The sequence below is a fragment of the Phyllobates terribilis genome, unplaced genomic scaffold (assembly GCF_046119375.1).
Source record: "Phyllobates terribilis strain yellow unplaced genomic scaffold, ASM4611937v1 Scaffold_5__5_contigs__length_657084704, whole genome shotgun sequence".
NCBI lineage: Eukaryota > Metazoa > Chordata > Amphibia > Anura > Dendrobatidae > Phyllobates > Phyllobates terribilis.
Genome location: NW_027362765.1, coordinates 270,886,604 through 270,908,835, shown reverse-complemented (window position 1 = coordinate 270,908,835; position 22,232 = coordinate 270,886,604). Strand labels below are relative to the sequence as shown.

Sequence of the window (22,232 nt, the reverse complement as noted above, 5' to 3'; positions counted from 1 at the left end):
CTGCTGTTAACCTGCGGTTTCTGAGGCTGGTGACTCAGATAAACTTATCCTCAGAAGCAGAGGTGACTCTTGGTCTTCCTTTCCTGGGGCGGTCCTCATGTGAGCCAGTTTCTTTGTAGCGCTTGATGGTTTTTGCAACTGCACTTTGGGACACTTTCAAAGTTTTCCCAATTTTTCTCACTGTCTGACTTTCATTTCTTAAAGTAATGATGGCCACTCGTTTCTCTTTACTTAGCTGCTGTTTTCTTGCCATAATACAAATTCTAACAGTCTATTCAGTAGGACTATCAGCTGTGTATCCACCTGACTTCTGCACAACACAACTGATGGTCCCAACCCCATTTATAAGGCAAGAAATCCCACTTATTAAACCTGACAGGGCACACCTGTGAAGTTAAAACCATTTCCGGTGACTACCTCTTGAAGCTCATCAAGAGAATGTCAAGAGTGTGCAAAGCAGTCATCAAAGCAAAAGGAGGCTACTTTGAAGAACCAAGAATATAAGACATATTTTCAGTTGTTTCACACTTTTTTGTTAAGTATAGAATTCCACATGTGTTAATTCATAGTTTTGATGCCTTCAGTGTGAATGTACAATTTTCATAGTCATGAAAATACAGAAAAATCTTTAAGTGAGAAGGTGTGTCCAAACTTTTGGTCTTTACTGTATATATATATATATATATATATATATATATATATATATATATTTATAAAGTACTTACACCTTGGGTGCTGATAAAATTCTTTGCATCCTGCTGTTTGAAGCCCTTAACCAATAGTCTATGTATGACTAATTTCACTGATGAACTTTAAGGCTGTTATGGCTGATGTGTGGTATCAACATATCATGCAATCTTATATTGCATTGCTAGATGCAGAAGTTGAGGGCGGTAATTGGTTTAGTCACAGTCTGTAAACCAGGTACCAGGAGCTACAAAGATATATATCATTGCTCCCAAATCATTGTGTCTCAATTGATGTAAGGTAGTTTTCCAATGCAACTAAGTGGCTTTTGGTCTAGGTACAACTGCAGTCTTGCAGCAAAAAAGAAACTTAAAGAGGTTGGCCACTACTTTTTTTTTACTGATGGTATGTCCTTGGAATAGGCCATCAATATCTATTCGGTGGGAGTTCGACACCTAGAACCTACTCTGTTACCGGTGGCGGCTGGGAGTTTTCAGATGCTGACAGAACACACCAGCTCCATCATTTCTATTGTGGCCGTGGCTGGGTACTGCAGATCCACCCCCTTTTCAAATGACAGCTGGAAGTTCTTGTATGCTACCGGAACATATCAGCTCTCAGCTCGGTGTTCTCTAGTGTGGTCACTACCGGGTTTTGTAGATCCACCCCTATTCAAATGACGACAGGAATTTCTTGGATGCTGCCGGAATACAGCACCTCCATCATCTCTACAGTGGCCACGGCCAGCTACTGGAGATCCACGGCCTCATCAAATGAATAGGAGGGGGATCTGCAGTACCTTGCCTCCACCAACATAATTTTGAAGAAGTTGCTATGTTTTGACAGCATCCAAGAACTTCCAATTGGTGCCGGTAACAGCTGGTCAGTGGGGGTATTGATATTGATGGCCTTTCCCGAGGATAGGCTATCTATTAATAAGCAGTGGCCAACTTCTTTAAGTAAATATACTAGCTTTAAAGCTGCACACAGTGAGCAATATATCCAAGTTATTGAAATAATAATGCAATATTTACTTACCCTTTTGCTCCCAATCATTCCAGCACTATGTCCCTGTTATCCCCAATCGGTCTCCAGTAGACCTGCTGATGTCATGTTCTCTATGCCCCAAGTGACTGTTGCAACCAATCACTCACAAGATCACTGATGCCAGTGATTGGCTGCAGCAGTTATGAGAGGTATACAGGAAAAGATGTCTTGCAGCCAAGTTAAATAAAAGAGCAGCAGAGTTCAGCAGGGGCATGGTGCTGGAATCTCTGGGATTGAAAGGCTTAGTATATATTATTTAATTATTCTAGATGTATTACTGCCTGTGTGCGGAGTTTTAATTATTTTGGAGAACCCCTTTAAGAAAAATAAAAATTTGCATAATGCCTAAATGAAAAAAAAAATATTTCCAAGGAGTTCTGGACATATCCAAGGAGTGATACAGCCAAGACACATACAAATCTATTAAGATACTGAACATTTAGTCTTTTTGATATTTTTTTATTGCGGACCACTGAAAAGTCAACTTTACTGAATGAGTTGTATTGCAGCTCAGCCATATTCAAGCGAGTACAGGGTAGTTACAAAAGTATTGCTGTTTTCTAAAAGAACAAAAGAGAATCATACCCTTTATAAATTGTGGATTGGGAAGTTATGATTAATATCAATCAGAAATCCTGAACTCCTTTTACCAAGTCAGTTGTATTCGACCCTTTACGTTCTACCTTCTTCTACACAATTGAATCTCTTTTAATACTACTTATGATGTTCTGTTAAAATGAATGGGCTGTTCATGTAATGAAAAGGTTTCCTCGGTCCTCCAGAACAAAAGATGTGCCAGACTTTCTCAACTCTTAAAGAGGAGTCCTTAAAGTTCCACCTCTACCACAAACCCACAGTAACTCTGAATTCTGTAATATTTTACTTGAAAAAGTGGTTTCAAAATCCTGTAAATATTATATTGCTTTCTCCCACAGGACGGCACTCAGTGCTTGGCATGGCTGGCGGCATCTGTGTGATTTTTTTGCTCCTCCTCAGCATCATTCCCGCAGGCAGCAGGAAGAGCTGGAGAAGACGTGGCCAGCAGCTTGTACCCAGCAGCCGTGAGCGAACTGAAGCAGGCGGCGAGAGCTTCCCATTGGATTTCACTGCTGTAGAGGGAAATATGGACAATTTTATGACTCAGATTAAGAACCTGGCACAGTCTTTGTACCCTTGCTCAGCACAGCGTTTAGATGAGGAGATGAAGTTACATCTTTTGAGTAACCACTCTATCACCTGCAATGATGGGAGTCCAGCTGGGTAAGTGTCTGTGGAGAGTAGACTCTTTACAATACTATAATGGTTAGTCTTATGGAGCATGGTTGTCTGGCTGAGGGCTATAATGTAAATGCCTGATACATTTAATGTTAGTTTTATTATTTATCTTTAAAGAGGTTGTCCACTATTTTTTCATCAAAGACCTACCCTTAGAATAGTTAATCAATGTCTGACCAGACGGGGTCCGACGCCTGGCACCTCCCACCAATCCGCTGCTCTCTGTGTCGACGGCGACAAGCGCTGACCGGAACCCCTCCATTGCAGAGCTGCTCTGTCTTCTGATAGTGGCCGCGGCAGGGTACTACACATCCGCCTCCTATCTATTGATTTTTGTCGCCGCCGCCAACACCGAGAACAGCTGATCAACGGGGGTGCCGGGTGTCAGACTCTGACCAATCAGACATCGATGACCTATTCTAAGGATAGCTCATCAATGAAACGGTAGTGTACAACCTCTTTAAAGAAGTTATCATCTGTCCTGAAGATATTTGAAAACTTGTTGTTCAGTGGCGGGCCAACTGCTGGGACCTGCATGAATCGGGAGAATGGGGAACTCTTATCCCTGTTACAATGGAGTGGCAGTGCTCATGCTTGACCTGCTCTCCAGTCATTTCCTATGGGGCTGACGAACACTGTGCTAGGCTTTTGCTGCAGTTCCATAGAGAATTAAGAGAGTGGTATTTGGGCATCCAACCTGCCATGCCATTATATATGGGATAAAAGTTCCCCAATGGAGATCTAAATTTCCCATTCCACCAATCGGTCCATGTCTCAGTGGTCCAATCAGCAAGATATCACCTATCTTATGATTAGATAATTTGTTTTAACTGGATAACCCCTTTATGTGCATACAAGAGAAATAATGCTATTTTATAATGTTGTAGCTATTTCTTTATTTTTTTTTTACTTTTGAAAGCTTCATTGGGGGCAGCCTTCTTGCAGGCCATACGTCATTCCTGAATTGCCTTCTTAGGCAGTGCAGTAGGGTGTGTGGTACTTTCCAGAATTCACATTGATGAGATCTAAGATGTGAGAACCATAGTCTAGTCTTGTTTTAATATTAAAGATGGCTGTTTGTAATCATAGACTACTGTAGGTTTCTGTAATCCTAACAATTTTTAAGAAGCCTGTTACAATTTGGTTTGTAAAAATGTTGTCCCTGAAGGTGCTGGCATGGACATTGGGAATCTTTGAACAGCCCCCTTACATTACTGTCTTTGTAATGTATGGTTGTCATAGGCCCTCCTTAACCACATTTTGTAGTGGTTCTCTGCTCTGTGTAGTCCCTTCTGTACACTTGCCCAAATCATCAATTATAAAAATTATAAAAAAGTAGTAGATTGTGGACTTCTATCTTCTGTATGTATGAAAGATATGATTAAGAAAATCTCGTACTAGACCACTTCTCCCAGCTTAAGTTCTTAAGATAATGAAGCACATGTAATCTTCTGGTATTTCTGTATATTTGGAGATTTCTTTTAATGTGGTCTACAAATATCTTGAAGGCTCCAGTTGTCCTCACAGTTTACATTAGAACTTTGATTCTTATTTTCTTCCGAATTCCTCCTAATCTTTTCACAGTTTTAAATAGAATTTAACGATATGTATATATTGTATATTCTGCACACATCCTTTATTTGGCTGGAAGTAAAACTCAAAATATAAGCTGTGTGTGAGGCACATAAGACGTCTGTGTCTGCTTTCTATCTGTGTACAGAGCTACATTAAAGAAAAGTGTATATAGACTCCATCAGGCCATCACTTTCCTTTGATAAGTGTTCATCACCTCCTTGATGCTCCCACCACCATGGACTAAGACTCTGTTATGTTTACATTCTAGTTACTACCTAAAAGAGTCCAAAGGCAGCCGGCGGTGGCTCGTCTTCTTGGAAGGTAAAACTTCACTTTTATCTTTCCCTCTTTACTCAAGATTTTAGGCCTTCTGCCCAAGTTAAGCAAGAGAAAATAAACAGAGCTTGCGGTGAAGAGTTGTAAGAACATAATTTGCTTCCAAAACACATTTTTTTGAATGAATGAGTGACATGTAAGTGTGACCTGGAGTCAAAGGTGATGACCTGACTTGGAAAGCACTCATTATACTGCGTGTAATTGTGTCTGACAATTAACCCATGTATGTATGGAAGTTACTAACTACAGATCCTTAAGATAATATAGCATTTGTGTATTTTAATACTGTTATTTTTTCTTAATTTTTTCTAAACTTCGCTTCAGTTTTTTAAGAAATATCACTTTGTGGTATAATTTTACAGTATATATATTTCAGTAATGTTGCCTACAGTCAACTAATTGCTACAGATGCTGACTCACATTTTCCCTGTAGTATCTGCACGTTTCATTATGTAACATTTATAGTCCTTCTGAACAATCCAAAACAGGAGCTGCACTTTGCAGAATTTGTCCATCCTGGCTAAAAGAAAAGGATCCCAAGCAGACAGGTTTACCCCTACAATGCCAATGTACCCTAAATACCACATGGAAGGGGGTTGTCTGAATGAGATAATCATTTTTGAATTTGTGTCATAATAAAACTTGAACTTTTTTTATTTAAATCACCGTTCCTCTACTTGAATCTTAAAGAGGACGTTGCACCAATCTTTTCATGTTGAACTGGACAAACTGTGTAGTAGCTGCATAGCAAAATCAAAAGTTTTTTTCATTTTATTTTCGCCTCTCCGTTACGGAGATATTAACAAAGTATTTGGCACCTAATTACGGTAGCTTACTTTTTTTTTAAAGTCAAAGTGGTTGTTATCAGACAGTCTTCACTGGGGGCATATACTTCTTGTGTGATGCTGACCAATCATAAGCAGGCAGTAACACACTGAAGAAAGAAGAACATTCCCCACCATAGCGTAGAGCAGATTTCTCAGTGTGTGTGTGATGTATGACGGACAATCCTGATCTCCTGGTCTATCCTCCTGCACGAGTCAGTGTGAGGGAGGGGCAGCACAGCTAACTTTACCTGTGTCACATTACAAACCCTTCAGCTCTCCTCCTATCCTAGCACTGCAATCTCTGCTGTACTGTCCCTCTCCACGCATTGTTTGTTTATAGCTGAGAGCTCAAAGTGTCTGTATGACACATATGTCTGTCCTCAATTTCTAATCACTGTGCAGTAAGAGCAGAACGGGCTTCTCGTGTGTGAGAGGTAATAACCGCCTTGATCTCACTGTAGAGCAATTACAAGTTGCTGAGCACAGCAGACATAAGTATGATTACTGTCACACTCAGCAATCAGGAGAGCTGATAGAAGGGTTTGTAATGTGACACAGCTAAACTCAGCTGACTCACACTGACTCATGCAGCTGACTCACACTCAGCTGACTCACACTGACTCATGCAGGAGGTTAGATCAAGTGACCAGGGCTTTAGGTCATTATACCTCTGACACTGAGAAATCTGCTCTAAGCTATGGTGGAGCCTGTTCTTCTTCCTTTGAGTATGGGCTGCAACATACAGGGAGAAGAAGTACACCGTCCAGTGCAACATTAAAAATTTAAAGAAAGGTCCTCTTTAAGGCTAGAATATGACTTCACCTTTGTTATAGTCCCCAAAGAAAGTGATTTGGATAAGGCACCTAGCTATTTTGGTCCCAATTTACCTCTAGCTTCACTATTGTAATTGGAAAAAAAATGCAGGTTTCATAGTTGTCAATGATGCTGATTTAGTCTCTATTTGCTGCTATGGATGCTCCAAAATCAAATAATCGTGAGACTGTTCTTGTTGAGGCCAGTCCAATAGGACACTGTCATATAAAATAAAAGAAGTGTCTTATTTTTCTCAAGTTGTTAAAATGTTAGTTTCAGTTTCTTATCTATATCAGTTTCTGGGACGTTGAGTGACGGCTTACATCTACTATGAAATAAAATGAATTGCACATCTGAAATTCATAATTCTGATCAATCGAAGTGACTCTTTTCTATAATCTCTCCAGTATCCTTGGTGCTGATATTTTTACCCCTTTACTCCTTTAAAGGTGGTTGGTACTGCATTAGCCGTGAGAACTGTGACCTCCGCTATGACACAATGAGGAGACTCATGAGCTCTAAAGGATGGCCAGCTACTAAAAAAGGTATGTGGTCCGCACACTGTGTTGTGATTTATATCCAACCATCCTAGGGTGCAAATATGTCTTTTGTCTGCATTGTTCTATCCATAAAACCAAGCAATGTGAACTGAGGTCTAAGATGGTAGACATGCAAGAAATAGGAGCATGTTCACACTAGCAAAAAGAAGCAAAACCTACAAAAGACAAAAAATATATCTCATACCCTACCATCATTATATATAAATGTAAAGCAAAGTTGCATAATAAATATAGGGTACTTAGTGAACTATTTTTGATCAAAAAAAGTATACAAGCCGTCCCACCAGCGGCAAGGTGACCCTAAATTGGGACGGTACCTATACTGTCTATATTAAAAACCTTACTGTATATCAAAGTTGAAGTAATGCATATAAAAGGGTAGACAAATAGGACCGGGTCCCAACTCCAGACCACCTAGGCCCGTGGTAAGCTACATATATACTAATCAGCTCAACAAAGGGGATGCCACACCCTTAAATTGCACAGAATGCAAACAAGACAAAAAACCAAGCAATGTGAACTGAGGTCTAAGATGGTAGACATGCAAGAAATAGGAGCATGTTCACACTAGCAAAAAGAAGCAAAACCTACAAAAGACAAAAAATATATCTCATACCCTACCATCATTATATATAAATGTAAAGCAAAGTTGCATAATAAATATAGGGTACTTAGTGAACTATTTTTGATCAAAAAAGTATACAAGCCGTCCCACCAGCGGCAAGGTGACCCTAAATTGGGACGGTACCTATACTGTCTATATTAAAAACCTTACTGTATATCAAAGTTGAAGTAATGCATATAAAAGGGTAGACAAATAGGACCGGGTCCCAATGATGGTAGGGTATGAGATATATTTTTTGTCTTTTGTAGGTTTTGCTTCTTTTTGCTAGTGTGAACATGCTCCTATTTCTTGCATGTCTACCATCTTAGACCTCAGTTCACATTGCTTGGTTTTTTGTCTTGTTTGCATTCTGTGCAATTTAAGGGTGTGGCATGCCCTTTGTTGAGCTGATTGGTATATATGTAGCTTACCACGGGCCTAGGTGGTCTGGAGTTGGGACCCGGTCCTATTTGTCTACCCTTTTATATGCATTACTTCAACTTTGCTTTACATTTATATATAATGATGGTAGGGTATGAGATATATTTTTTGTCTTTTGTAGGTATTGTTCTATCCATGTAACTCCTCTCATTCTGTAATGTACACTTACTGGTCACCTACGTGTCACACTAAAGTCATGCATGTAAGTTTGCGTGCCAATCATGAGTTTGTGTCACGCTTCATTTCATGTTTCAGCTTCAGGAATTTTGTCAACTCAGCCCGAGGAGAATCCACACTGGTGGAATGCAAACATGGTGTAAGTATGACCCGCGTCTTTGTCCACCTTACTACATTCATAATAGTTAATTATTCACTAGACTTATCTTTTTTATGAGAATTTATACTCATGATGACGTTGCTCTCTGCAGATTCATTCCATACTGTTCCAGTGATGTCTGGAGTGGAGCTTCACCCAAAACTGAAAAAAGTATGTATTTTGACATAGTAGGCATGGTTAAATTTGGGTAAACAAATAATTCAGTCCAATATTTCATCAGCTTCTTCTTTTTATTCTATAATCAGGCCATATGAGTAGCTCAGTGATTAACAATTGAGTCTTTAAACAGTTAGGGAAACATCTATTTGAATGGTGTTTGTTCTCCAGTATCCTTTCAAACTTGAAAAAAACGTAACAGGTTGATCATCTTTTTATGAATTTTGTGTGTTTGAGAAATGGAAAAAGATTGAAAAAAATGATATTGATTTCTGTACAGCATTCTGGAATATGTTGGCACTACATAAGCAACTGAAAATGAAATAATGTTGCTATGTTTTATCAAAATCCTTCATCGAATCTCATGGCAAGTTTAAGATAATCATATCTCCTCATGTCTAATTTGCTTCATAGTGGTGACATCTCCATTTGGGTGTATATACCATCACAGAACACTTGAAGAGGGGTTGCTCAGAATTAGACAACTAACTCTGAATAGTTCCTTCATACAACATTGTTTTCCTTTTATTTTAGGTGATTATGCTTTCATGGGTTCACTTATTATACAAGAGGTTGTGAAGGAACTTCTGGGGAAAGGTCTGGACACGGCTAAAGTCCTTCTTTTAGCTGGAAGCAGGTGAGAGTTTGATTTTGATAAGCGAAAGTCCGTGATAGAATAAGACTTGACATAACAGTGGGTACGGAAAGTATTCAGACCTCTTTCAATTTTTCACTCTTTGTTTCATTGCAGCCATTTGGTAAATTCTAAAAAGTTCATTTATTTTCTCATTAATGTACACTCTGCACCCCATATTGACTGAAAAAAACAGAAATGTAGAAATTTTTGCAAATTTATTAAAAAAGAAAAACTGAAATATCACATGGTCATAAGTATTCAGCCCCTTTGCTCAGACACTCATATTTAAGTCACATGCTGTCCATTTCCTTGTGATCCTCCTTGAGATCGTTCTACTCCTTCATTGGAGTCCAGCTGTATTTAATTAAACTGATAGAACTTGATTTGGAAAGGCACACACCTGTCTATATAAGACTTCACAGCTCACGGTGCATGTCAGACCAAATGAGAATCATGAGCTCAAAAGAACTGCCCAAGGAGCTCAGAGACAGAATTGTGGTAAGGCACAGATCTGAACAAGGTTACAAAAGAATTTCTGCAGTATCAAGGTTCCTAAGAGCACAGTGGCCTCCATAATCCTTAAATGGAAGATGTTTGGGACCACCAGAAGTCTTCCTAGACCTAGCCGTCCAGCCAAACTTAGCAATCGTGGGAGAAGAGCCTTGGTGAGAGAGGTAAAGAAGAACCCCAAGATCATTGTGGCTGAACTCCAGAGATGCAGTAGGGAGATGGGAGAAAGTTCCACAAAGTCAACTATCACTGCAGCCCTCCACCAGTCGGGCCTTTATGGCAGAGTGGCCCGACGGAAGCCTCTCCTCAGTGCAAGACATATCAAAGCCCGCATAGAGTTTGCTCAAAAACACATGAAGGTCTCCCAGACTATGAGAAATAAGATTCTCTGGTCTGATGAGACGAAGATAGAACTTTTGGTGATAATTCTAAGCGGTATGTGTGGAGAAAACCAGGCACTGCTCATCACCTGCCCAATAAAATCCAAACAGTGAAGCATGGTGGTGGCAGCATCATGCTTTGGGGGTGTTTTTCAGCTGCAGTGACAGGACGACTGGTTGCAATTGAAGGAAACATGAATGCGGCCAAGTACAGAGATATCCTGGATGAAAACCTCTTCCAGAGTGCTCTGGACTTCAGACTTGGCCGAAGGTTCACCTTCCAACAAGACGATGACCCTAAGCACACAATTAAAATAACAAAGGAGTGGCTTCAGAACAAATCTGTGGCCATTCTTAACTGGTCCAGCCAGAGCCCTGACCTAAACCCAATTGAGCTTCCCTGGAGAGACCTGAAAATGGCTGTCCACCAACGTTCACCATCCAACCTGATGGAACTGGAGAGGATATGCAAGGAAGAATGGCAGAGGATCCCCAAATCCAGGTGTGAAAAACTTGTTGCATCATTCCCAAGAAGACTCATGGCTGTACTAGCTCAAAAGGGTGCTTCTACTCAATACTGAGAAAAGGGTCTGAATACTTATGACCATGTGATATTTCAGTTTTTCTTTTTTAATAAATTTGCAAAAATTTCTACATTTCTGTTTTTTTTCAGTCAAGATGGGGTGCAGAGTGTACTTTAATGAGAAAAAAATTAACTTTTTAGAATTTACCAAATGGCTGCAATGAAACAAAGAGTGAAAAATTTAAAGGGGTCTGAATACTTTCCGTACCCACTGTATGTGACCAGACCATACTGATTGTATGAATATCACTAAATTCTTGTTCTTCACTGTTCTAGTGCTGGTGGAACAGGTGTTCTTCTAAATGTAGACCTGGTGGCTGAGCAACTAGAAGAACTGGGCTATACAGGGATCCAAGTACGCGGTCTTTCGGATTCTGGCTGGTTTCTTGATAATCAGCAGTACCGGAGGACTGACTGCACAGATATTATCACATGTGCCCCTACAGAGGCCATACAAAGAGGAATCAGGTAATTGGACAGTCTAAATGAAAATAACCTGAGCATGTATTAAACTGTAAGAATTTTTTTTTATGTCTTGCCTAGTGACTACAGTATGAACTGTTGCATTTGGGGGTTATACACTAAAACGTGTGAAAGTGCATTTTGTCTAGTTAAGGAACTATTATCTAGAATCTTGCCTAGAAATACACATCTAGAGGGACAACATACATATTAAACTTCAAAAGCAGGGACCAGATTTATAGAATATCATTTTGTTGTGAATTGGTCTTTTACATAAACATTCTCTCTTTATATCAGATACTGGAATGGGGTCGTTCCAGAAAGGTGTAAGCAACAATTCAAAGAAGGGGAAGAATGGAATTGCTTCTTTGGCTACAAGATCTACCCAGCACTGAGAAGTAAGCAGTGTAAAACTGTTGCAGAACTATATATTTAACACTATAGAGGACCTGCCCAAGTCTGTATCTTATAATGGAAGAGTGTTTTAGAGAGGGCCTTTTACCTGGCCAAAAGTTGCCAGTTTTTACTTTTATTTTCTTTCCGTTGACCCCTGGAAATGCCATACGGTTACAGAGATATGGGCCTTTTCATTTAATATTAATTGTTATGATGTTTTCCAAAGGGGTGTGGCTCACAGGATTCTCTGGGGATGTTACTTTAGGCTGTTCGGCATTATCACCATGTGAGCAACTCCCCGTTGTATAGACCATAAAGATTAGCCCTAAATAAAAAGGCCAATATCTCTGGAACTGTATGGTAGAATTAAAAAAAAGCAAGAATCAAAATACTCAGTGGAGCAGCGGGAATAAAATTAGAGCAAATCCTGGCCACTTTTAACCATTACTCTTTAATTGATCATTTTGAAGAAAGCCGACATTCAATCTGTAGAATAAATGATGAATGATGAAGTCGATCTCCTTTTATAGAGCGTTTTGGGGTCTTGTGTAAATGACTCCATATCAAAAGAAAAAGTGAATGACTTTTTGTTTTTTTTCATCCTGAATAAAATGTAATGTATTCATTGTTCCTTAAAAAAATGCAAATGTAATAAAAATTGAAAGGGGAGCATGAGAAGGACTTAGGTACACTGTTAACCAACAAGCTAGGCATTGGCACTCCATGCCAAGTAGCATTTACAAAAGCAAAATAAAAAAAGTTTGTGTGCGAAACTCATGATTGAAGAATATATCCACATAATAATGGTTTGTAAAGCTGCCTTCTGAATAATGGTTTGTGAATTTCATTATGAAAATAAAAGGAATCCATAAGTTTACCTAGCTTAATAGATCTCTTATACAATGTATAGAAACTAAATACACTGCTCAAAAAAATAAAGGGAACACTCAAACAACACATCCTAGATCTGAATGAATGAAATATTCTCATTGAATACTTTGTTCTGTACAAAGTTGAATGTGCTGACAACAAAATCACACAAAAATCATCAATGGAAATCAAATTTATTAACCAATGGAGGTCTGGATTTGGAGTCACCCCCAAAATTAAAGTGGAAAAACACACTACAGGCTGATCCAACTTTAATGCAATGTCCTTAAAACAAGTCAAAATAAGGCTCAGTATTGTGTGTGGCCTCCACGTGCCTGTATGACCTCCCTACAACGCCTGGGCATGCTCCTGATGAGGTTGCGGATGGTCTCTTGTGGGATCTCCTCCCAGACCTGGACTAAAGCATCCGCCAACTCCTGGACAGCCTGTGGTGCAACGTGATGTTGGTGGATGGAGCGAGACATGATGTCACAGATGTGCTCAATCGTATTCAGGTCTGGGGATCGGGCGGGCCAGTCCATAGCTTTAATTCCCTCATCTTGCAGGAACTGCTGACACACTCCAGCCACATGAGGTCTGGCATTGTCCTGCATTAGGAGGAACCCAGGGCCAACCGCACCAGAATATGGTCTCACAAGGGGTCTTAGGATCTCATCTCGGTACCTAATGGCAGTCAGGCTACCTCTGGCGAGCACATAGAGGGCTGTGCGGCCTTCCAAAGAAAATCCACCCCACACCATTACTGACCCACTGCCAAACCGGTCATGCTGAAGGATGTTGCAGGCAGCAGATCGCTCTCCACGTCGTCTCCAGACTCTGTCACGTCTGTCACATGTGCTCAGTGTGAACCTGCTTTCATCTGTGAAGAGCACAGGGCGCCAGTGGCGACTTTGCCAATCCTGGTGTTCTGTGGCAAATGCCAAGCGTCCTGCACAGTGTTGGGCTGTGAGCACAACCCCCATCTGTGGACGTCGGGCCCTCATACCACCCTCATGGAGTCGGTTTCTAACCGTTTGTGCAGACACATGCACATTTGTGGCCTGCTGGAGGTCATTTTGCAGGGCTCTGGCAAGGCTCTCCTCCTGTTCCTCCTTGCACAAAGGCGGAGGTAGCGGTCCTGCTGCTGGGTTGTTGCCCTCCTATGGCGCCCTCCATGTCTCCTGGTGTACTGGCCTGTCCTGGTAGTGCCTCCAGCCTCTGTACACTACGCTGACAGACACAGCAAACCTTCTTGCCACAGCTCGCATTGATGTGCCATCCTGGATGAGCTGCACTACCTGAACAATTTCTGTGGGTTGTAGAGTCCGTCTCATGCTACCACGAGTGTCAAAGTACAACCAACATTCAGAAGTGACCAAAACATCAGCCAGAAAGCATTGGTACTGAGATGTGGTTTGTGGTCCCCACCTGCAGAACCACTCCTTTATTGAGGGTGTCTTGATAATTGCCAATAATTTCCATCTATTGTCTATTCCATTTGCACAACAGCATGTGAAATTGATTGTCAATCAGTGTTGCTTCCTAAGTGGACAGTTTGATTTCACAGAAGTTTGATTTACTTGTAGTTATATTCTGTTGCTTAAGTGTTCCCTTTATTTTTTTGAGCAGTGTATGTGTCTATCTATCTATCTATCTATTGTGGTAAAGTGACTTGCTCGGCTCTCTGGAGGTAGACACAGGACACACAGTTCGGGTAAAACTTCCTGCGCGCTTATTATGCGGCATAAACTCCAGCAGCATCCTATAAAAAATAAACCAGAAAGTGTTGTTATTAATCCAGCGACTGTGGGCTGTAGAATTTTTTAAAACACATTAAAATACAGTACAGCATGTTGCAGCCACAGGGCTAGACTTTAGGAACAACTGTCTAGCCCTGTGGTTGCAACATGCTGCACTGTATTTTAATGAGTACAAAATAAACTGGACATTTTAAAAAATTCTACTGCCCACAGTCGCTGGATTAATCACAGAACTTTTTGCATTATCTTCAATCTGCCTGGAGCCAAAGGCTAATCCGTGCACAGGGGAGAATACAGAATGTAGGAGGACGACTGAAAAGGGGTGAGCTGAATTATTCTTATTAATATTTTTTCCATATAAAAAATAAACAGGTCCTCTCGGGGTTAACGGGAAAACAAAAGAGAAAGTATAACAGAGTCTATTAGCAAGCAAGGCTCGGCCTGCTCCAGGTAGCACAGAGAAGTCTTTAGCAACACCAGTCCTCCAGTGTTGCTCTCTGGTTTCAGCCCAACACAGACTGGAGACTTCCCTCTCCAGACCACACACTACACAGAGCAAACTACTGACTGAGTATTTACCCCTGTCTCAGCCACACCCTGAGGGTAGGTAGGGGAATGGCCTCCCACCCTCTTTGCCATTCCCATAAAACCACATCCTTTAAGAGAGTTAACCCCCAGCATATAACATGCTGGCAGAAATTTAGTAGGGTTCAGTTCACACAGGAGAGCAACCGGAGTGACACATATATATATATATATATATATATATATATATATATATATATATACACAGTACAGACCAATAGTTTGGACACACCTCATTTAAAGATTTTTCTGTATTTTCTTGACTATGAAAATTGTACATTCACACTGAAGGCATCAAAACTATGAATTAACACATGTGGAATTACAGTTAGGTCCATATATATTTGGACAGAGACAACATTTTTCTAATTTTGGTTCTAGACATTACCACAATGAATTTTAAACAAAACAATTCAGATGCAGTTGAAGTTCAGACTTTCAGCTTTCATTTGAGGGTATCCACATTAAAATTGGATGAAGGGTTTAGGAGTTTCAGCTCCTTAACATGTGCCACCCTGTTTTTAAAGGGACCAAAAGTAATTGGACAATTGACTCCAAGGCTATTTCATGGACAGGTGTGGGCAATCCCTTCGTTATGTCATTCTCGATTAAGCAGATAAAAGTCCTGGAGTTGATTTGAGGTGTGGTGTTTGCATTTGGAAGGTTTTGCTGTGAAGTAAACATGCGGTCAAAGGAGCTCTCCATGCAGGTGAAACAAGCCATCCTTAAGCTGCAAAAACAGGAAAAAAAACATCCGAGAAATTGCTACAATATTAGGAGTGGCAAAATCTACAGTTTGGTACATCCTGAGAAAGAAAGAAAGCACTGGTGAACTCATCAATGCAAAAAGACCTGGGCGCCCACGGAAGACAACAGTGGTGGATGATAGCAGAATAATCTCCATGGTGAAGAGAAACACCTTCACAACAGCCAACCAAGTGAACAACACTCTCCAGGAGGTAGGCGTATCAATATCCAAATCTACCATAAAGAGAAGACTGCATGAAAGTAAATACAGAGGGTTCACTGCACGGTGCAAGCCACTCATAAGCATCAAGAATAAAAAGGCTAGACTGGACTTTGCTAAAAAAACATCTAAAAAAGCCAGCACAGTTCTGGAAGAACATTCTTTGGACAGATGAAACCAAGATCAACCTCTACCAGAATGATGGAAAGAGAAAAGTATGGCGAAGGCGTGGTACAGCTCATGATCCAAAGCATACCACATCATCTGTAAAACACGGCGGAGGCAGTGTGATGGCTTGGGCATGCATGGCTGCCAGTGGCACTGGGTCACTAGTGTTTATTGATGATGTGACACAGGACAGAAGCAGCCGAATGAATTCTGATGTATACAGAGCCATACTGTGTGCTCAGATCCAGCCAAATGCAGCCAAACTGATTGGTCGTCGTTTCATACTACAGATGGACAATGACCCAAAACATAAAGCCAAAGCAACCCAGGAGTTTATTAAAGCAAAGAAGTGGAATATTCTTGAATGGCCAAGTCAGTCACCTGATCTCAACCCAATTGAGCATGCATTTCACTTGTTAAAGACTAAACTTCAGACAGAAAGGCCGACAAACAAACAGCAACTGAAAACCACCGCAGTGAAGGCCTGGCAGAGCATCAAAAAGGAGGAAACACAGCGCCTGGTGATGTCCTTGAGTTCAAGACTTCAGGCAGTCATTGTCAACAAAAGGGTTTTCAACCAAGTACTAGAAATGAACATTTTATTTACAATTATTTAATCTGTCCAATTACTTTTGGTCCCTTTAAAAACAGGGTGGCACATGTTAAGGAGCTGAAACTCATAAACCCTTCATCCAATTTTAATGTGGATACCCTCAAATGAAAGCTGAAAGTCTGAACTTCAGCTGGATCTGAATTGTTTTGTTTAAAATTCATTGTGGTAATGTCTAGAACCAAAATTAAAAAAATGTTGTCTCTGTCCAAATATATATGGACCTAACTGTATATACTTAACAAAAAAGTGTGAAACAACTGAAAATATGTCTTATATTCTAGGTTCTTCAAAGTAGCCACTTTTTGCTTTGATGAATGCTTTGCACACTCTTGGCATTCTCTTGATGAGCTTCGAGAGGTAGTCACCGGAATTGGTCTTCCAACAATCTTGAAGGAGTTCCCAGAGATGCTTAGCACTTGTTGGCCCTTTTGCCTTCACTCTGCGGTCCAGCTCACCCCAAACCATCTTGATTGGGTTCAGGTCTGGTGACTGTGGAGGCCAGTTCATCTGGCGTAGCACCCCATCACTCTCGTTCTTGGTCAAATAGCCCTTACACAGCCTGGAGGTGTGTTTGAGGTCATTGTCCTGTTGAAAAATAAATGATGGTCCAACTAAACGCTAACCGGATGGAATAGCATGCCGCTGCAAGATGCTGTGGTAGCCATGCTGGTTCAGTATGCCTTCAATTTTGAATAAATCCCCAACGGTGTCACCAGCAAAGCACCCCCACACCATCACACCTCCTCCTCCATGCTTCACGGTGGGAACCAGGCATGTAGAGTCCATCCATTTACCTTTTCTGTGTCGCACAAAGACACGGTGGTTGGAACCAAAGATCTCAAATTTGGACTCATCAGACCAAAGCACAGATTTCCACTGGTTTAATGTCCATTCCTTGTGTTCTTTAGCCCAAGCAAGTCTCTTCTGCTTGTTGCCTGTCCTTAGCAGTGGTTTCCTAGCTGCTATTTTACCATGAAGGCCTGCTGCACAAAGTCTCCTCTTAACAGTTGTTGAAGAGATGTGTCTGCTGCTAGAACTCTGTGTGGCATTGACCTGGTCTCTAATCTGAGCTGCTGTTAACCTGCGATTTCTGAGGCTGGTGACTCGGATAGACTTATCCTCAGAAGCAGAGGTGACTCTTGGTCTTCCTCTCCTGGGGCGGTCCTCATGTGAGCCAGTTTCTTTGTAGCGCTTGATGGTTTTTGCAACTGTACTTGGGGACACTTTTAAAGTTTTCCCAATTTTTTTGACTGACTGACCTCCATTTCTTAAAGTAATGATGGCCAATCATTTTTCTTTACTTAGCTGTTTTTTTCTTGCCATAATACAAATTCTAACAGTCTATTTAGTAGGACTATCAGCTGTGTATCCACCTGACTTCTGCACAACACAACTGATGGTCCCAACCCCATTTATAAGGCAAGAAATCCCACTTATTAAACCTGACAGGGCACACCTGTGAAGTGAAAACCATTTCCGGTGACTACCTCTTGAAGCTCATCAAGAGAATGGCAAGAGTGTGCAAAGCAGTCATGAAAGCAAAAGGTGGCTACTTTGAAGAACCTAGAATATAAGACATATTTTCAGTTGTTTCACACTTTTTTGTTAAGTATATAATTCCACATGTGTTAATTCATAGTTTTGATGCCTTCAGTGTGAATGTACAATTTTCATAGTCAAGAAAATACAGAAAAATCTTTAAATGAGATGTGTCCAAACTTCTGGTCTGTACTGTGTGTATATATATATATATATATATATATATATGTATATATATATATATATATATATATATATATATACAGTACAGACCAAAAGTTTGGACACACCTTCTCATTTAAAGATTTTTCTGTATTTTCATGACTATGAAAATTGTACATTCACACTGAAGGCATCAAAACTATGAATTACCACATGTGGAATTATATACTTAACAAAAAAGTGTGAAACAACTGAAAATATGTCTTATATTCTAGGTTCTTCACAGTAGCCACCTTTTGCTTTGATGGCTGCTTTGCACACTCTTGGCATTCTCTTGATGAGCTTCTAGAGGTAGTCACCGGAAATGGTCTTCACTTCACAGGTGTGCCCTGTCAGGTTTAATAAGTGGGATTTCTTGCCTTATAAATGGGGTTGGGACCATCAGTTGTGTTGTGCAGAAGTCTGGTGGATACACAGCTGATAGTCCTACTGAATAGACTGTTAGAATTTGTATTATGGCAAGAAAATAGCAGCTAAGTAAAGAAAAACGAGTGGCCATCATTACTTTAAGAAATGAAGGTCAGTCAGTGCGAAAAATTGGGCAAACTTTAAAAGTGTCCCCAAGTGCAGCTGCAAAAACCAAAAATCGCTACAAAGAAACTGGCTCACATGAGGACCGCCCCAGGAAAGGAAGACCAAGAGTCACCTCTGCTTCTGAGGATGAGTTTATCCGAGTCACCAGCCTCAGAAATCGCAGGTTAACAGCAGCTCAGATTAGAGACCAGGTAAATGCCACACAGAGTTCTAGCAGCAGACACATCTCTACAACAACTGTTAAGTGGAGACTTTGTGCAGCAGGCCTTCATGGTAAAATAGCTGCTAGGAAACCACTGCTAAGGACAGGCAACAAGCAGAAGAGACTTATTTGGGCTAAAGAACACAATGAACGGACATTAGACCAGTGGAAATCTGTGCTTTGGTCTGATGAGTCCAAATTTGAGATCTTTGGTTCCAACCACCGTGTCTTTGTGCGATGCAGAAAACGTGAACGGATGGACTCTACATGCCTGGTTCCCACCGTGAAGCATGGAGGAGGAGGTGTGATGGTGTGGGGGGGCTTTGCTGGTGACACTGTTGGGGATTTATTCTAAATTGAAGGCATACTGAACCAGCATGACTACCACAGCATCTTGCAGCGGCATGCTATTCCATCCGGTTTGCGTTTAGTTGGACCATCATTTATTTTTCAACAGGGAAATGACCCCAAACACCTCCAGGCTGTGTAAGGGCTATTTGACCAAGGAGGAGAGTGATGGGGGGCTACGCCAGATGACCTGGCCTCCACAGTCACCAGACCTGACCCCAATCGAGATGGTTTGGGGAGAGCTGGACTGCAGAGTGAAGGCAAAAGGGCCAACAAGTGCTCAGCATCTCTGGGAACTCCTTCAAGATTGTTGGAAGACCATTTCCGGTGACTACCTCTTGAAGCTCATCAAGAGAATGCCAAGAGTGTGCAAAGCAGTCATCAAAGCAAAAGGTGGCTACTTTGAAGAACCTAGAATATAAGACATATTTTCAGTTGTTTCACACTTTTTTGTTAAGTATATAATTCCACATGTGGTAATTCATAGTTTTGATGCCTTCAGTGTGAATGTACAATTTTCATAGTTATGAAAATACAGAAAAATCTTTAAATGAGAAGGTGTGTCCAAACTTTTGGTCTGTACTGTATATATATATATATATATATATATATATATATATATATATATATATATATATATATATATATATATATATTATGTGACGGAGTGACACGGCCGAAAGTGTTAGCACTCTTGAAATTAATCTAGAAAATGAAGTATTTCTCCCAGAAAATTATTGCAATTACACGTTTTGTTATACAACTATTTATTTCCTTTGTGTGTATTGGAACAACACAAAAAAACTGAAAATGACGTGCTTTACCAAAAAGTAAAGTACCTTAGTCTTATCTGTCTGTCCACAAGACGCTTTCTCAGAAGGATTTTGGCTTGCTCTCGCACATTTTGGTAAACTGCAGTCTAGCTTTTTTATGTCTCTGTGTCAGCAGTGGGGTCCACCTGGGTCTCCTGCCATAGCGTTTCATTTCATCAAGATCTCTGAAGATGGACTTGTAACCTTGAGATTGTTGATAGTTTTCAACAAATTTGGTTCTCAAGTCCTCAGACAGTTCTCCTCTTTCTGTTCTCCATGCCTAGTGTGGCACACACGCACACACACACACACAATAGAAAGATTGAGTCAACGTCTCCCATTTTTATCTGATTTCAGGTGTGATTTTTAGATTGCCCATACCTGTTACTTTGCCACAGGTGAGTTTGAACGAGCAACACATGCTTGAAACAAAGTTCTTTACCCATAATTTTGTAAAGGTGGCAAAAATTTTGTCTGGCCCATTTTGGGGGTTTTGTGTGAAATTATGTCTAATTTGTCTTTTTTATGTTTTTTTGTGTTGTTGCAATACACACCAAGAAAATAAACATGTGTATAACAAAACATGTGTAATTACAATAATTTTATGAGAGAAATACTTCATTTTCTGGAACAATTTCAAGGGTGCCAACACTTTTGTCATGACTGTATTAAAAAAAAACTAGTTGTTGCCCTTATCAATCAATCACAGGGCAGCTCATTTCCTTAAAATTGAGATCTGTACTGTAATTGGTTGCAGTAGGCAACACAGACAATTTTTCTTAAGCTCTGTAAGACTTAAAGAGCAAATAAACCTTTTTCTTCAATTAAAAAATATTAGAAATGTAATTTGGATACATTTCATATTAGGGTTAATGACCTTATTTTGCCTTCTTCATGTAGAAAATAGGTGCAAAATTGTGTTTTAGCCCCTTTCTGACATTATCAGTAATAGTACATCCTTGTGCCCTGGGCCTTTTGGACCAGGTACGTACTATTGCGCGCAGTGCCATTGCGCCCGCACACAAGCTGTGTGAGGCGATCGCCGCCGTGTGTCAGCTGATTCTCACAGCTGACACCCGGTGCTATGTGCCAGGAGTGGTGTGGCACTGCTCCCGGCACATTAACCCCCAAAGTGCTGTGATTGAAGTCGATTGCAGCATTCCAGGAGCAAGGGGAGGTAAGTTCGCGCCTCTTACTTTGTTTCCGGGGTCCCGTGCTGTGTCTGCTGGATCCCCGGGGTCCCGTGCTGTGTCTGCTGGGTCCCGGTAGTTGCCATGGTGACCTGTGTCGTCATGACGACATCCGGGTCACCAGCCATCAGAAACTTACTTTGATAATGCGCATTGCACGATCAAAGTAACTTCTGCATGCAGGGCTGACAGCCTGCATAGCACAGAGATGCTGCTGCTGCATCTCTATGCTATACAAGCAATCAGCCTGCAAAAAGTGAAAGTCCCATGGTGGTACAAAGTGTAAGTGTAATAAAAAGTGTCAAAGTGGAATTTTTTTTTTACATTTTTAAAAATATGAAAAAAAGGGAAAAAATAATCCCCCAAAAAATTAAAATATACTGTACCCATAAATAAATATTATTATGAAAAAAACAAACCAGTAAAAGTACACATATTTGGTATCGCCGCGTCCGGAATGACATGACCTATAAAACTGTCCCACTAGTTAACCCCTTTAGTAAACACGGTAAAAAAAGAAAAAAAAAAAACAAAACAAAAAACGATGCTTTATCATCAAACCGCAAAACAAAAAATGGAATAAAACGCGATCAAAAATATGAATGTAAATAAAAATGTTACCCCTGAAAACGTTATCTTGTCCCTCAAAAAACAAGCCGCCATACAGCTCCATCAGCCGAAAAATAAAAAAGTTATAGCTCTCAGAATAAAGTGATACAAAAAAATTATTTTTTCTATCAAATAGTTTTTCTGTAAAAGCGGCAAAACATAAAAAAGATATAAATATGGTACTGCT

General features: G+C 40.4%; 1 protein-coding gene across 1 annotated transcript in view; it reads left to right on the top strand.

Moving 5' to 3' along the window:
* Window positions 1–22,232, top strand: part of NOTUM (notum, palmitoleoyl-protein carboxylesterase) — an 88,316-nt gene that overhangs the window by 45,071 nt on the left and 21,013 nt on the right. Inside the window, exons 2-9 of the mRNA XM_073681223.1 lie at window positions 2,670–2,994; window positions 4,853–4,905; window positions 7,010–7,105; window positions 8,421–8,481; window positions 8,594–8,652; window positions 9,193–9,295; window positions 11,045–11,236; window positions 11,528–11,628. Coding sequence (XP_073537324.1) covers window positions 2,690–2,994; window positions 4,853–4,905; window positions 7,010–7,105; window positions 8,421–8,481; window positions 8,594–8,652; window positions 9,193–9,295; window positions 11,045–11,236; window positions 11,528–11,628 — 970 coding nt within the window. The 5' untranslated portion in view covers window positions 2,670–2,689. The remainder of the gene's footprint in view (window positions 1–2,669; window positions 2,995–4,852; window positions 4,906–7,009; window positions 7,106–8,420; window positions 8,482–8,593; window positions 8,653–9,192; window positions 9,296–11,044; window positions 11,237–11,527; window positions 11,629–22,232) is intronic.